The sequence below is a fragment of the Euprymna scolopes genome, chromosome 28 (genome assembly GCF_053919585.1).
Source record: "Euprymna scolopes isolate OS-2025 chromosome 28, ASM5391958v1, whole genome shotgun sequence".
In the NCBI taxonomy this organism is placed as follows: Eukaryota; Metazoa; Mollusca; class Cephalopoda; order Sepiida; family Sepiolidae; genus Euprymna; species Euprymna scolopes.
The window spans coordinates 49567625-49584419 of NC_136509.1; the positions used below are offsets into that span (position 1 = coordinate 49567625).

At 30.6% G+C, this 16795-nt stretch overlaps 1 protein-coding gene across 2 annotated transcripts in view; it reads left to right on the top strand.

The window, feature by feature from the left end:
• LOC145249601 (DNA topoisomerase 3-beta-1-like) overlaps nucleotides 1-16795 on the top strand; it is an 83221-nt gene that overhangs the window by 17380 nt on the left and 49046 nt on the right. The window contains exon 1 of one of the 2 annotated variants that reach the window (XM_080111309.1): nucleotides 12596-12906. The exons of the other annotated variant lie outside the window; for it this stretch is intronic. Coding sequence (XP_079967435.1) covers nucleotides 12673-12906 — 234 coding nt within the window. The 5' untranslated portion in view covers nucleotides 12596-12672. Of the gene's footprint in view, nucleotides 1-12595; nucleotides 12907-16795 lie in introns of those variants that run through there. 2 annotated transcript variants of the gene reach the window in all.

The following is a 16795-nucleotide window of genomic DNA, read 5'->3' on the forward strand; positions in this document are numbered from 1 at the left end:
ATTTTTTTAATTTAATTATTTATTGCAAGTACTGATGATAAATATTTTTTTTTAATTTAATTTTTTATTGCTAGTACTGATGATAAATATTTTTTTTTAATTTAATTTTTTATTGCTAGTACTGATGATAAATATTTTTTAACTTAATTTTTTATTGCTAATACTTATAGTAAATATTTTTTTAATTTAATTATTTATTGCTAGTACTGATGGTAAATATTTTTTTAATTTAATTTTTTATTGCTAATACTGATGATAAATATTTTTTTTTAATTTAATTTTTTATTGCTAGTACTGATGATAAATATTTTTTTATTTTAATTCTTTATTGCTTATACTGATGATAAATATTTTTTTTATTTAATTTTTTATTGCTAATACTGATGATAAATATTTTTTAACTTAATTTTTTTTTGCTAGTACTGATGATAAATATTATTTTAATTTAATTTTTTATTGCTAGCACTGATGATACATATTTTTTTAATTTAATTTTTTATTGCTAGTACTGATGATAAATATTGTTTTTAATTTAATTTTTTATTGCTAATACTGATGATAAACATTATTTTAATTTAATTTTTTATTGCTAGTACTGATGATAAATATTTTTTTATTTTAATTTTTTATTGCTAATACTGATGATAAATATTTTTTTTATTTAATTTTTTATTGCTAATACTGATGATAAATATTTTTTAACTTAATTTTTTATTGCTAGTACTGATGATAAATATTATTTTTAAATTAAATTTTTTATTGTTAGTGCTGATGATTAATATTATTTTAATTTAATTTTTTATTGCTAGTACTGATGATAAATATTTTTTTAACTTAATTTTTTATTGCTAATACTGATGATAAATATTATTTTAATTTAATATTTTATTGCTAGTACTGATGATAAATATTATTTTAATTTAATTTCTTATTGCTAATACTGATGATAAATATTATTTTAATTTAATTTTTTATTGCTAATACTGATGATAAATGTTTTTTAATTTAATTTTTAATTGCTAATACTGATGATAAATATTTTTAAATTTAATTTTTAATTGCTAGTACTGATGATAAATATTTTTTAACTTAATTTTTTATTGCTAGTACTGATGATAAATATCTTTTTTAATTCAATTATCTATTGCTAGTACTGATGGTAAATATTTTTTTAATTTAATTATTTATTGCTAGTACTGATGATAAATATTTTTTAACTTTATTTTTTATTGCTAGTACTGATGATAAATATTATTTTTAAATTAAATTATTTTAACTTAATTTTTTATTGCTAATACTTATAGTAAATATTATTTTAATTTTATTATTTATTGCTAGTACTGATGGTAAATATTTTTTTAATTTAATTATTTATTGCAAGTACTGATGATAAATATTTTTTTTAATTTAATTTTTTATTGCTAGTACTGATGATAAATATTTTTTTTTAATTTAATTATTTATTGCTAGTACTGATGATAAATATTTTTTTAATTTAATTATTTATTGCTAGTACTGATGATACATATTTTTTTAATTTAATTATTTATTGCTAGTACTGATGATAAATATTATTTTAATTTAATTTTTTATTGCTAGTACTGATGATAAATATTTTTTTAATTTAATTTTTTATTGCTAGTACTGATGATAAATATTTTTTTAATTTAATTTTTTATTGCTAGTACTGATGATAAATATTTTTTTAATTTAATTTTTTATTGCTAGTACTGATGATAAATATTTTTTTAATTTAATTTTTTATTGCTAGTACTGATGATACATATTTTTTTTTAATTTAATTATTTATTGCTAGTACTGATGATACATATTTTTTTAATTTAATTATTTATTGCTAGTACTGATGATAAATATTATTTTAATTTAATTTTTTATTGCTAGTACTGATGATAAATATTTTTTTAATTTAATTTTTTATTGCTAGTACTGATGATAAATATTTTTTTAATTTAATTTTTTATTGCTAGTACTGATGATAAATATTTTTTTAATTTAATTTTTTATTGCTAGTACTGATGATAAATATTTTTTTAATTTAATTATTTATTGCTAGTACTGATGATAAATATTTTTTTAATTTAATTATTTATTGCTAGTACTGATGATAAATATTATTTTAATTTAATTTTTTATTGCTAATACTGATGATAAATATTTTTTTAATTTAATTTTTTATTGCTAGTACTGATGATAAATATTTTTTAACTTAATTTTTTATTGCTAGTACTGATGATAAATATTTTTTTATTTTAATTCTTTATTGCTTATACTGATGATAAATATTTTTTTATTTAATTTTTTATTGCTAATACTGATGATAAATATTTTTTAACTTAATTTTTTTTGCTAGTACTGATGATAAATATTATTTTAATTTAATTTTTTATTGCTAGTACTGATGATAAATATTTTTTTATTTTAATTTTTTATTGCTAGTACTGATGATAAATATTGTTTTTAATTTAATTTTTTATTGCTAGTACTGATGATAAATATTGTTTTTAATTTAATTTTTTATTGCTAATACTGATGATAAATATTGTTTTTAATTTAATTTTTTATTGCTTGTACTGATGATACATATTTTTTTAATTTAATTTTTTATTGCTAGTACTGATGATAAATATTGTTTTTAATTTAATTTTTTTTTGCTAGTACTGATGATAAACATTATTTTAATTTAATTTTTTATTGCTAGTACTGATGATAAATATTTTTTTATTTTAATTTTTTATTGCTAATACTGATGATAAATATTTTTTTTATTTAATTTTTTATTGCTAATACTGATGATAAATATTTTTTAACTTAATTTTTTATTGCTAGTACTGATGATAAATATTATTTTTAAATTAAATTTTTTATTGTTAGTGCTGATGATTAATATTATTTTAATTTAATTTTTTATTGCTAGTACTGATGATAAATATTTTTTTAACTTAATTTTTTATTGCTTGTACTGATGATAAATATTATTTTAATTTAATATTTTATTGCTAGTACTGATGATAAATATTTTTTTTATTTAATTTTTTATTGCTAATACTGATGATAAATATTTTTTAACTTAATTTTTTTTTGCTAGTACTGATGATAAATATTATTTTAATTTAATTTTTTATTGCTAGCACTGATGATACATATTTTTTTAATTTAATTTTTTATTGCTAGTACTGATGATAAATATTGTTTTTAATTTAATTTTTTATTGCTAATACTGATGATAAACATTATTTTAATTTAATTTTTTATTGCTAGTACTGATGATAAATATTTTTTTATTTTAATTTTTTATTGCTAATACTGATGATAAATATTTTTTTTATTTAATTTTTTATTGCTAATACTGATGATAAATATTAGTTTAATTTAATTTTTTATTGCTAGTACTGATGATAAATATGTTTTTTAATTTAATTTTTTATTGCTAATACTGATGATAAATATTATTTTAATTTAATTTTTTATTGCTAGCACTGATGATACATATTTTTTTTAATTTAATTTTTTATTGCTAGTACTGATGATGAATATTTTTTAACTTAATTGTTTTATTGCTAGTACTGATGATAAATATCTATAGATATATTTTTTAGATAGATATAGATATATATAGATATATATATATATATATATATATATATATATATATATATATATATATATATATATATATAAACATGCTTCTGGGCTTGACCTTTACTCCTGATCTGAAATGGAACACGTACATCAAATCTGTTGCCAAAGTCGCTGGGAAAATGGTGGGATCCTTTTGTCGATTCAGTAGATATCTCACTGCTGATGCAAATCTCTACCTATATAAGAGCCTGGTACATCCAAGGATAGAGTATTGTTGCCACATTTGAGCAGGAGCTGCTAGAAAGACCTTATCCTGTCTTGATAAGTTCTGAATGAGAAATCTACTCTAAATCTCCTTGACCTTTCTTTCTCATCAAATATTTCTTGGAGTTCATGTATTAAATCCATTGCTCTTCCTGTTTCTTATAAAATTGGTTTTCTCTATCGATCCAAGTACTTTCTCACACCCGAGGTTATTCTCTATCTCTACAAATCTACTATCAGACCATATATGGAGTACTGTTTGGTTGGGTTAATGGATCTGTGTCCCATTTGAAGGTTCTTGATAAATTGTAATCTGATTGGCCCCACACTTTCTACTTCACTGCAACCTCTCTTTCACAGACATAATGTTGCTAGTCTCAGTCTTTTCTACAAATACTATTATGGCATGTGTTGTTCCTCAGAATTGTCTGATCTATTCCCTACTTTCTTTGTTTCAGCTCGTTTAACTCGTTGGTCTCGAGATCTCCATCAATTTACTGTTTTAATACCGCATTGTAACACAACTTCCTATTCCAGCACCTTCTTTCTAAGAACTCTCTTCCTGCTCTCTGTTTTCCTTCTACCTACAACATTACAACATTAATCTTTTCAAAACTAAGGTTAATAGGCATCTTCTGTCTTTGCAATAATCAACTTTTTTTCTTGTTATCTCTTTATATCAAGTGGCTTCATGCCTTGCCTTGAGCGATTATCAAAGAAATAAATGAACACACACACACACACACACACACACACACACACACACACACACACACACACACACACACACATACACACACACAAATATATAATTATTTACTATAATAATTAAATACCTACAGACACTAGTGTTTCATCCTTTCAGGAATCTTCAGAGCAGGGGGTCACAATTAACACCAGTCAATAGATTCGAACTTGGCGACACAAGTCATTTCTGGCTTGATTAGCAAGGCCCGTATCCATTAGGCTACCGTTAACCATGTGAAATAACGTTGAAATTAAACATTTTATTTTTAAATGTTTTTTATGTCAGTCAGAGTGATCTAATCATTATATGATGATCTATGCATAAGAGCTAAACTGACCGACTTAATTCAACTGAAAGTGCTCAATAATAAGAAACGAGTTTCTTAAAGGGGCTGACATAATTATTTACTATAATAAATAAATACCTATAGGCACTAGTGTTTCATCCTTTCGGGAATCAGCAGTATATATATATATATATATATATATATATATATATATATATATATATATATGGGGAAATCACTCCAATCATGGTGTGAAGCCATTTGATGGAAGGAACTAATAAAAACAAAAGACGATTAGTGCAAAGACAGGAGATGCCTATTGATCTTAGTCTTTAAAAGACCATGGCTATAGGTATGAGGAAAACAGCAGGAAGAAAGTTCCACAAGCCTACAGTTCTTGGAAAGAAGCTTTGATTAGCACCGTGTGCATTTGCATATAACAGTGTGTATAAATTCAATAGACACTGTAGATGTGTGTGTATATTAGCTCAATTCTGTTTTGCCAGTAAGAGAGAGAGAGAGAGAGAGAGAGAGAGAGAGAGAGAGAGAGAGAGAGAGAATGTGTGCATATGAATTTATGGGCCCCTGAGTTTGATAAAGTGGGTGTGTATGTGGAATGTAGCTTTCTATTCCAGTAGCTTCTTTTCAAGAATTACATGTGTCACAATCAGGTATTAAAACAGCAAATAGATAGAGATCACATTGAGTCAAACCAGCTCAAACAAATAAAGCAGAGTTGTATTGCAGAGTGTGAACGGGGATGCAATGACATATAACGGAGATGAGACATAATTTGTAACAGAGTACACAGCAACGACGATGAGACAATTACTTGGAGGAGTTCATAATTATAATAGAAGGGATATAGATGTGAAGAGAGAGAGAGAGAGAGAGAGAGAGATGTGTTAATGAACCGTTCTTTAAACATGAAGGGGAGATTATTATTGCAGAGGGGGATACTTTGGAAGGGGTTTCATATATAATTCATAATACGAAACGAAGATAAAAATCCAAACGTAGATTCCATGAGCAAAGCTTATTTCTTAGAACTGCACGCCAGTGGAACTCTCTGCCGCTTGCCTGTTTCCCACCTGACTACAACTTGGACGTTTTCAAGTCCAACATAAACAAACTCCTGACAAACCGCTCCCTTAAGTAAGACACTCTATCAAAACCCCCAATACTAATGATTACTACAATACTATCTCATTGATTAGTGTACACGCAATAACCCTTATCCCTGAGTGGCCTTTGGGCCTTGATAAGTGGTGATCCCCATGTAAAAAAAAAACAAAAAAAAAAAACATTACCTTGCGGTTGATGACAAATGAAGACAAAGGCTTACATGATAATATGAAGACATTTATTTTCAGCTGGGAGGGGAATGATGAGAATTTGATGCCGCGTTAGATTTCTACATTTTGTCTCCCCCTTTATGCCTCACTTCCAAAAAGGGCTTAGGCTAACTGAACTCTGGCTCCTTCTACTTACTACCCTCTCTCACATCTAACTCTCTCGGCTCTCACTTTCTCGACTCTAACTTAACTGCATATATTGAACCTATATTTCTTTGTGACGTCAGAACATGGTCAAGCATGTGAATGTTTTTTCATGTAGATATTGTATCTACTTCCAACACGTTTCTGGCAACACAAAAACATTCCTTAATTTCCATTGTCCCATTCTACCTACTCTGACCTAACTTGTTGTATAGTTATTTTTACTATAATGGATAATTTACTACATTCCTGGAATCGCATCTAAATAGCAATATGTATTCATTTTTAACATTTGATCACTGAGTTCGGTTCCATCATTCTTTTTTAATAATAATTATTTTTGACACTAATTACTTCATTTCTCTAATTACCATGAGCTATCCCCTTCAATACAAAACAACAAGACAACACTGAAGAACACATGAAAAGATGAACACTAACAACGTTATGTTTGTGAGAGAGAAATTGCAGAGAAGAAAGTGGGCAGCCAGTCAAGTTACAGATATGTTTCTGCACCTTATCAAGAACCCTTCGATGTGACAGAGATTCGCCAATTCAAATATCACAACAGTACTCCATGATCTGATAGTAGATTTGTAGGGGTAGAGAATAGCGTCAGATGTGATAAAGTGTTTAGCGTGATAGAGAGACCTAACTTAATGAGAATCAGAAAAAGCAATGGATTTAATATATGAACTCCACGATGAAACAACTATTTCTCCATCTAGAATGTTCTTTGGACATTCTGAACTTTCACTCATTATCAACTCTTTATTTTGCTTGTCCTAACAGGTTCTCATTTGTGGTTAAATAATTGAGTGTTAATTATTTTACACTTACTCTGATGAATTGTTAACTATGCTGCACTTCCAACTAACAATTTCCCGGGTTAAATTCAACACACTACTATCAAAAACTAGATACTCCAAAACTCAAAACTTTTCTGCTGTCAAAACTTGTTACTCCAACATCCAAATCCAAATCAAGTGAAATTTTTTAAACCAGAAGCATCTCATTTGCATATGAGGTGACAAAATCACCAGCATATAAATAGAAGCAGCAGCCATTTTTTCTTTTCTTTATTCTGCCATCAGATACTACAGGCTGCACAAAACAGGTTTGTACTCATTTTTAAGGCATTTAATCACATTAAAATTGATCTATTCTTGTATGGATAGACTTTGTCGTTCTTGTGATATTGCTTTTCTGTCTACAACTCACTTAAATATTATCTTCTCTCTTTGAGACACCCGTACAGTGACTGTTCATGGGTCCATTTTCAGCTATTTTTGTATCCTTATAAAATTCCCACTTTGGGAAGCAGTTCCTCAGCACCCTTTTTTCACCTACACACATACACACACATGCATTAAACTGATTTTGTATTTAATCTTACTGCAATGGGAAGCAGAAAAAGAGTAATTCAGTTTGTAGGAACTCACAGTATGGAGGGGGGTACCACATAGTATCTCCAGCCGGGAGTCCCTAATTTGTAAGGGTGTGAGTCAGTGTTCACCAATTCATAATCAGGATCAATCAATTTTTAGGACCAAGGTTGCTGGTGCAAGAATCTCTTGAAATCGAAAGTAGTAGGGTGTCTGCAGGACCGTTAAAGGTAAATTTAATGAGATCGCCGATTAATAGAAAGATGTCACCAGATCACATCTTCACATAAAATAAAAAAAGAGAAATAACTCTGGAAAATAACGACACTTGACAAAGAACTCGAAATCCCTGTATTAATATGAAATAACATTTATTTACATGTTAGGAATATTAATTCAAATCGTTCCAACATAAGTGTATTTTTGTAATGAGTATTTATTATGCAGGATTAGTTAAATGAGGATTTCGTGAGAATAGCATGGAGTTTAAAATTACTGATTTTTATGAACAGAGTGTCACACGTGGCTTGAAATTAATGCGGTTATTTTCTAAGAGAAAAACAGTCATTAAAGCATGTAAGTGAAATACGTGCGTGTGTTTATCACATAAGAAAATAGTAGTTCGAAATAACATTGTTTAAAAGAAGAATTAATTCTCGTTCCATGTGGTAATTTTCCATGATGAGAATCTTAATTCTCATCATGTGCATGGCGCACAAATTCAAGACGGGGGATTTTAACGCCTCCCAATGGCGGAGTGATCCTGACATTCAGTCTTGGGTCTGACAAGAGAAAAACTGGAATAAACTAATTTGATTTTGTGGCATTCTCAGCCATGCTGTTTTATGTCTATGGGCAACGGTGGTGGTTTCTTGTGGAAGTGCATCCTAGACTGTTTGAATTTTGGTGGTAAAAACCTTATATAGAGGTGTTCTCAAAGGTTCCAGCCTATTTGCTGGGTAACTACGTGCAGAAACGTAACATAGTTCCTTTGTTCCATGTGATCAAATCGCAACATTATGTGCTTATGTGTTCTGATACTTGTGGGTGTTGAAAACGGTGATTGCTATGAAAATGTTCCCATCGAAGATTTGTTCTGGCCATATGTAGCAGTCGCTACAAGTTTATAGTTTATAACAGGCACTTGATATGGGTGCAAAATTTGTTGTGATTGGATATGTAGGTATTCTCTAGTAGGAGCACTTGGCAATAAACAAATCTCCACTCAAAAGGGGGAAGTAATACCTGGGAGAATGGTCTCCTAAGAATATACAAAACCATAATTCACTCTGATATTGGACTGAAAGCCTGTATCATGTCAAATATGTAAATGACCAATAAGAAAAAAAAAAAAAATGATTAAATAATTTGCAGCAACTCCCCCCCTTCCCCAACAAAATGAGATTCTACTATTTTAGGTGATTACATGTTAATACTCTGAAAAACTAGGCAGGAAATGACAAACAAACAATTATTTTAGAATTTAAAGTGGTGGATCAAATTTGCATATAGATTTAACATGAATGATCAGAGTCATTGTCAAACCAGACAGTATTTAAGAGCAGTTAAACAGAATATATACCAATATTTTTCCCAATTCCGATACAATTACCGATTCTGATTTCAATTCTTTAGAAATCTCTAAACATTTAACTATAAAGTTGTTATTTTTTCCAATTACTGTAAAAACATACATTAAATGTGCAAATTCTTTCTCAAACATAAAAATACACTTGTGGAGAGTTATCTATAGCTTTTATTTATTTATTTATTTTTTTTTTACATAGGCATCACCACTTATCAAGGCCGAGGCCACTCGAGGATAAGGGTTAAAGAGTGTACAGTAGAAATTGGACAATATAGTAACCGTTAGTAATGGAGATTCGGTAAATTTGTTAACTTATATGGAACAGCTCATCAAAAACTTGTTTACGTTAGACTTGAAGACAACCATATTGTAGTCAGCTGGAAAGCAGAAAAACGGAAGACAATTCCATAGGCGTGCAGTTCTAAGAAAGAAGCTTTGCTCATGGAATCTACGCTTAGGTTTAGGCGCAGATAAAGAGTGGGGAAAACTAGTGATAGTGTTTTCTGCTAGACGGGTGTTTTTTGTGAAAGTTTGGCGAAGGGGGGGGGGCATAGAATGGAGCTCAGCCGAGCAACTGCCATGAAAATAATGATAAAGCAGAGACAAACTCGCAACATCTCTCTTGTGAGAAAGAGGTTGCAGGGAAGAGAAAAGGACACCCCCCCACAAGGCTACAAAGTCTATTTTGAACTCTATCAAGGCAGTATAAGTCCTTTCTAGCAGCTCCTGGCCAGATGTGGCAACAGTACTCCATCCTTGGACATACTTGGCTCTTATATAGATAGAGAATTGCATCAGCAGTGAGATATCTACTGGATCGATAGAAGGATCCCACTATTTTTTCAGCAGCCTTGGCAACGGATTTAATGTATGTGTTCCATTTAAGGTCAGGAGTAATGGTCAAGCCCAGAAGCTTGTCAAAACATGAAGCCTCCCCAAGACGAGAGCCATTCATTTCAATTGATGCCAGATGGGGATCAGAGCGTTGATGATGTAAAGATAAAAGCTTGGTTTTAGATGCATTAAAAGTAACAAGCCACCTCTTTCCCCATTGTACCACTTACTCAAGATCAGAGGAGAAAGAATCAGAGAGAACTTGGTCGTTTATGGTCTTAGATGTGCTGCCATAGATAGTAGTGTCATCAGCATAGATGTCTACGAATGATGTAAGGATGTGATTTGGAAGATCATTAATGTAGATCAGGAAGAGAGTTAGGTCCAGGATGGACCCCTGAAGGACTCCAGCATTAATAATAAGAACTTCTGATTTCTGCCCATCAACCACTACTCTTATGAACCTATCAAAGAGAAATGATTTAATAATTGAGAAGACATTTCCAGCTATACCATATTTTACTGGTAATTTAAAATAAATAAATATTTAATATTTTATTATTACTATCAGCAGTGGAAAATTTTATTTTAAACAAAATCAAATAAAAAAAGATAATTAAAAGAATCGTTTTTGTTATCAGAAAATATGTACAACATTTTCTGATGCCGATTCCGATGCTCCAAAATATTCTGATTTTTTCAATTCCTGATTCTTATTCCAATTAATTGTGCCAACGCTAATATATATATATATATATATATATATATATATATATATATATATATATAAATATATATATATATATATATATATATATGTATATATATATATGCTAAAGAAAAGAAATAAATTTTGTGTGGCTTATTTGGAAAGAGGTGGAAAATCTCTTTCACTAACCCTAAGTCAGAGTGCAAGCCTCTCCATTTAAAAACAACACTACCTTAACTCTACTATTAATCTTTAGTCTGGATGCTCACTATTAACCAAAACACCCAAGGTTACCTTCTCTAAATTGCTATACGAAAATGGCCCGGAAATAGGTGATGGTTTTATTTTTTTTAGGCGATTACATGTGAACACCATGAAAAATTTGGTCGGAAAAAATGTTTTAGAATTTTGACTGCCAGAGTGGGAAATCAGTTTTGAATATAAATACATTTATATGCGAAACTGATTCCCATATTTTATAATTTAGAGGGGTAATCAGTTTCACATATAAATTTATTTATGTGCAAAACTAATTTAGAGGGGTAATCAGTTTCACATATAAATTTATTTATGTGCAAAACTAATTTAGAGGGGTAATCAGTTTCACATATAAATTTATTTATGTGCAAAACTAATTTAGAGGGGTAATCAGTTTCACATATAAATTTATTTATGTGCAAAACTAATTTAGAGGGGTAATCAGTTTCACATATAAATTTATTTATGTGCAAAACTAATTTAGAGGGGTAATCAGTTTCACATATAAATTTATTTATGTGCAAAACTAATTTAGAGGGGTAATCAGTTTCACATATAAATTTATTTATGTGCAAAACTAATTTAGAGGGGTAATCAGTTTCACATATAAATTTATTTATGTGCAAAACTAATTCGCCACTATAAATTCTACAGTATTTTTGCTGACAAGTTTTTCGTGATGTTTCCAAATAATCACCTAAAAAACTAGAATCTCATTTTGGTTGTGAGATAAGCTGGGGGTTCTAAAATGGAGTACTGCTGCCAATTCTGAGGAGGAGTTACTCGGAACATCATCATTTCCTACCTGGACAGGATACAAAATCGACTTTGAAATCTGGTGGGCGATGCTCTTTTCTTCTCTCTGCTGCCTCTTTTGTATAAAAGAGACGTCCTGAGCCTATCCCTGCTCTATCGTTCATGGCAAGTGCTGCTCGACTAAGCTTCACTCTATGCCCCCCCCCCTGAAGGCAGTTACGTCAACTACCCAACTAGCAAAGGCCACTATCAGCAATTTACATTACTCTCTATCTGTGCCTAAAACTAAACGAAAATTCCATGAGCATGAGTTATTTCCTAGAACTGCTCATTTGTGGAACACAATACCGCTGAGCTACTTCCTAGCTGACAGGGCCATTTTCAAGTTCAACGTGAACAAGTTCTTCCTGAGCCACCCTCTAAAATAAATTAACTTATCCAATATTCACCATCACTGACCATTATGATACCCATTAAATCTTGTGCTTGAGGGGGGGGGGGTAAAAAAATAAATAAGAAGAAGAAGAAGAAGAAGAAGAAGAAGAAGAAGAAGAAGAATACAACAACAACAAATAATGGTAAAAACGCGATGGATTCAATATTTACGAAATTGCACGAAGATTACCGAAAACCTCGGTTTATGTTTCCGAGCCTTGCCGGAAAATGCCGAAGTGTACCGGTGTCATTTACGACGAGAACAAGATTTACAAATTAGTGAAAAGGTTTTTTTCACCTACCAGCAGCCATGAGGACGGTTTTAATGGTGGCGGAGAAACCGTCACTGGCCGCTTCCTTGGCCAAAATTCTCTCCAATGGAAGTATGACCACGCGGAAAGGTTCAAACGGAGCATGTTCGGTCCATGAATATCGTGGAAAGTTCCAAGGAGAACCAGCTTACTTTAAGTTTACGTCGGTTTGCGGCCATGTCATGACTCTCGACTTCACCGGAAAATATAATAATTGGGATAAAGTCGATCCGGTGGGTGAATTATCTTTTATTATTTAGTGGATGCTTGTTGAAAATAAAATTTAAAAAATAGATAATCTTATTTAGCGTCATTGTTTTGGCAGTAAACTATATTGTTTTAAACTAGAAAAACGAGTGAATTCTTCATCGTTTTCTTCAAGATGATGATGATGATAATGGTATCTAAATTTTCATTTACATTTTTCTGTTAAATTATGTTAAATTTTAAATACATTTTATGTTGATTTCTTAATTCAAAATTGTCAAGCTTAAAATACTAAATTAATTATTAAAACTCCAACTTTTCTTTCGTTTACCACGTTTTTCTGTTCTTGCTTTTATCGTCATGTGTACTATACTTAGAAATGAATTGAAAAGTTCGTTGGTTCTGTACAATAACCCCGTCATGAAATAAACACATCTTTTTCTTTTTAAATAATTTAATTGTTAGCGTTGTTATTACTTTAACAATTGTATCAACTCGTAGAAGCTCTGTGTATTTTACTAATGAATAAGTATACTCGTTATTTATTTGTTTGATTGATTTAAAATTTGACTGTGATCAAAGAATTATGTATGTCGCCATGTTGTTTAAACTACGGCAGCCCCTAATCGCTGATTATTTGACGTTTTCGAGTATCTCGTGGACCTTATTTCCTCATCTAAGCGTCATTAATAGTGAGCGTTTTGTGCTACCGTAGTTTTCATACAGACACAAGCAACATGACTGTACACCGTAATTTTATTTACTACATTAGTAAGTCAAGTCGAAGAAAATAAAAACTACTTGATTGTTATCGAACTGTGGCGAAATTATAAAAGTTTATGGATTATATTGAATTCGTTGACTCCAAAAATGGTTGCCAAATTGTGTCGATTATTTCTGTCTAGTTTATTTGCAAAATAAAATAAAGAAATACGCAGAAAAAAAAATTATTTGCAAAAAGAATCCGCAAAAATACAATTTAATCTGCGAAAATCAGAAAACAAATCAAAATTTGCAAATAAAAAAAAAAAAGAATTTTTAAAATCGGTGCTAGTGCACTTAGTGATCCGTCGGATCACTAAGTGCACTAACACCGATTTTAAAAATTCTGCACTGAGTGATCCGATCCGCGCTATTTTTTAAATCGTATTTCCAAGTTTAAAGTTTTATGTTTTTTTTTATTCAATTGTAAGGTTGAAGTACAGAATAGGTACAAAACACCCTCCCCTCCCCATGTTAAGAATGGCTTTTTAAATAATAACGTTATTATTTTAGCACGGAACTGCAGCCACTACCAAAAAATCAATCACAACCTTTTCATTTTCACATCTTGTAAAATCGGATTAATTTTGGAGCTATTTTGGGAGTCAACTACTTCAATAGTGTTTTGTTTATGACTATTGGAGTTTCCATGCACAAAATGAAATTATTAAAAATAAATAACTTTTTTATGGCGATGTAAAGAAGCACCAGTAATTCTTTATTTGGTTTTCTTTTAATACTTCTTTACTCACCTTTCATTATTGTTTCGCATTTTAGTTTTTTTCTTTTTTTTTTTTAATTTTTAGTGTTTGGTCATTAGATTATAAATTGAAGCAAATTATTAAAATTATAACTAATTCTGTTTCTAAGTCACATCGGCAGATAAGGGGATATTGTCATCAGTGGTCAGATTTATAGGGTGCATCCTAAATGGGGAGCTGAGCAGCAAGAGATTTGTTCAGATTACATTTAAATATTGCTATAGTCGGGGAAATAGATCAGAGAGGGAATTCCAAAAGCAATCCATTAGAGTAGAAAATTATTCAGCATCTAAAGACCTCTACATGAGGGTGGGATTTTACTGTTTGTCAAGGTTATTTACGTTCAGGGGATATAAATCTAGTAAGTTCGTCAGAGCACATTCAGGGATGCCACATTACGACGATAGGATAGGGGTTGTAGACTTTACAGAATAAAGGATATTGGCAGGTGTGTCACACCTGCCAATATCCTTTATTCTGTAAAGTCTACCTGAGGTGTGATAAGTTTACTAGCTCAGTATACAGTATAGAGAGAGTCCACCTTCTTTGCAGCAGGCTTGACAATATCTTCTATGTATTCCAATCTATTTTAGCCTAGTAAGTTTGAATATTAAAGTCTCGGGAAGAATACTATTTGTAGTTAAAAAGTTTTTTATTGTTGTTAAACAAAAAGAGCTTTTTCATAGGAGTTTCAATGCTGTGAAACGTGGTTAATGGGAGTCTCTGATCAATTGAGGTGTTTGACCATCAGTATCTACACCGCATCCTCTGGGTTCACTGGCAACAATCTTTCTCCAATGTAGTCCACACACGCTGCAAAACATCCTCGCTTGCCCAGTCTATCCTCATGAGGTGCGTCTGGTGATTTTGTCATGTACTTCGCTGACAACCAGACAATTTTCGTCCATGAAGCCATTGACCTGGCGCCATTACAGGACTAGAAGAAGTTGTGTTGTGGTAGTCCTGTATGAAAACGGTGAAACAAGATGCCAAGCTGATTCTGAGACCTCACCTTTACGGTCTACATCACTGGAACCGCTCATGGCTACAGTAGCATCGGATCGTCAGGCGTGGTTGGCCTCAATTTGGGATGTAGTCAACTCAACGGGTGGTGCTGGCTGAACTGATACACGGTGGTAAGCCAAACTAAGTGTAAGTAAAGGAGCCTTGTCTTAGTAGCATTAAATACTCATGGCCCCATTCTATATAGACTGCCATTTGAGTGTATATGTGTGTTTGATTTACCCATGTATTTAGAATAATGTTGTGTGATCAGCAAATATATCCAGTTCAGATTTGATTGAATCAGGCATGTCCTTTTTGAAGATCAGTAATAATAAAAGTCCAAGTATCAATCTCTGAAGCACATCTGCATCAATGTGATGTTGTTTAGGTGTACGCCTATCGAGAACAACCACAATCCTATTTTAGCTAAAAGGAAGATTTGATTATATTAAATATTCGTCAAGTAATACCATACAAATTAATTTTCCTGCGAATACCTTCATGCTAGAACTTGTCACAGGTCTTAAATATGTCAAGTGCTACTGTCCTAGCTTCACCTGCCTTATTATCCCTTGTATGGTATGTACGTTCAGAGATGACCAAAAGAAATTGTAGTGTTGCAAATCAGATATTTTTGTTCCAGTCGTCAATCCTAGAGAAGTTGTTGGCTAGGATTAAAGAGGTTTCTCTCCCCTAGTAGTTTGTTACCAAAATTTCAGACACAGGTTTTACAGTTTTCATTCTTCTAGATTTATGATCTGGAATATTTCTATGCCCTTAATTGAGTTATCCCGCATTTTGCTAATTCCTACCCTCTGATGAGTAGGAAAGTATTTCTTCGACACTGCGGATTAAGGACTATCCACTTATCAAGTGTTTCCTTTTCAGATTAAATATGTTTTTAACTCTTTTTCAAAGTGTTTTTTAATGTTTTATTAACTGTTTGCTCATATATATATATATATATATATATATTAGATCTTGTTTGTCTAAGGAACAGTCTCTACTAGACTCCTCTGTCAATTTTTGGTTTACAAACTTGAAATTTGATATATGGGGGATTTGGACCTGTGGAACAAATTCGGTTTGGTTTTTGCCAGTAAAAATAGCTGCTAAGATGTCAAAATTCAAAACTTGAAACTGGGCAGGCATAAGTCAACTTAAAGTGATCTTCTGCATTTGCACAAATATACATTTGTAGGTTAAGCAACATTATTTTTTAACTTTTTATATATGTATGGATATGACTTAAAGGGTATCTAATAAGGCCGGACAGCTATATGTTTTGGTTTGAATCTAGCTGATATTTTTTTTTTTTTTACTTTTGAAATCACGACTATATATTTGGTACAATATAATAATCCATAGAAAATTGTCTCTATAATAA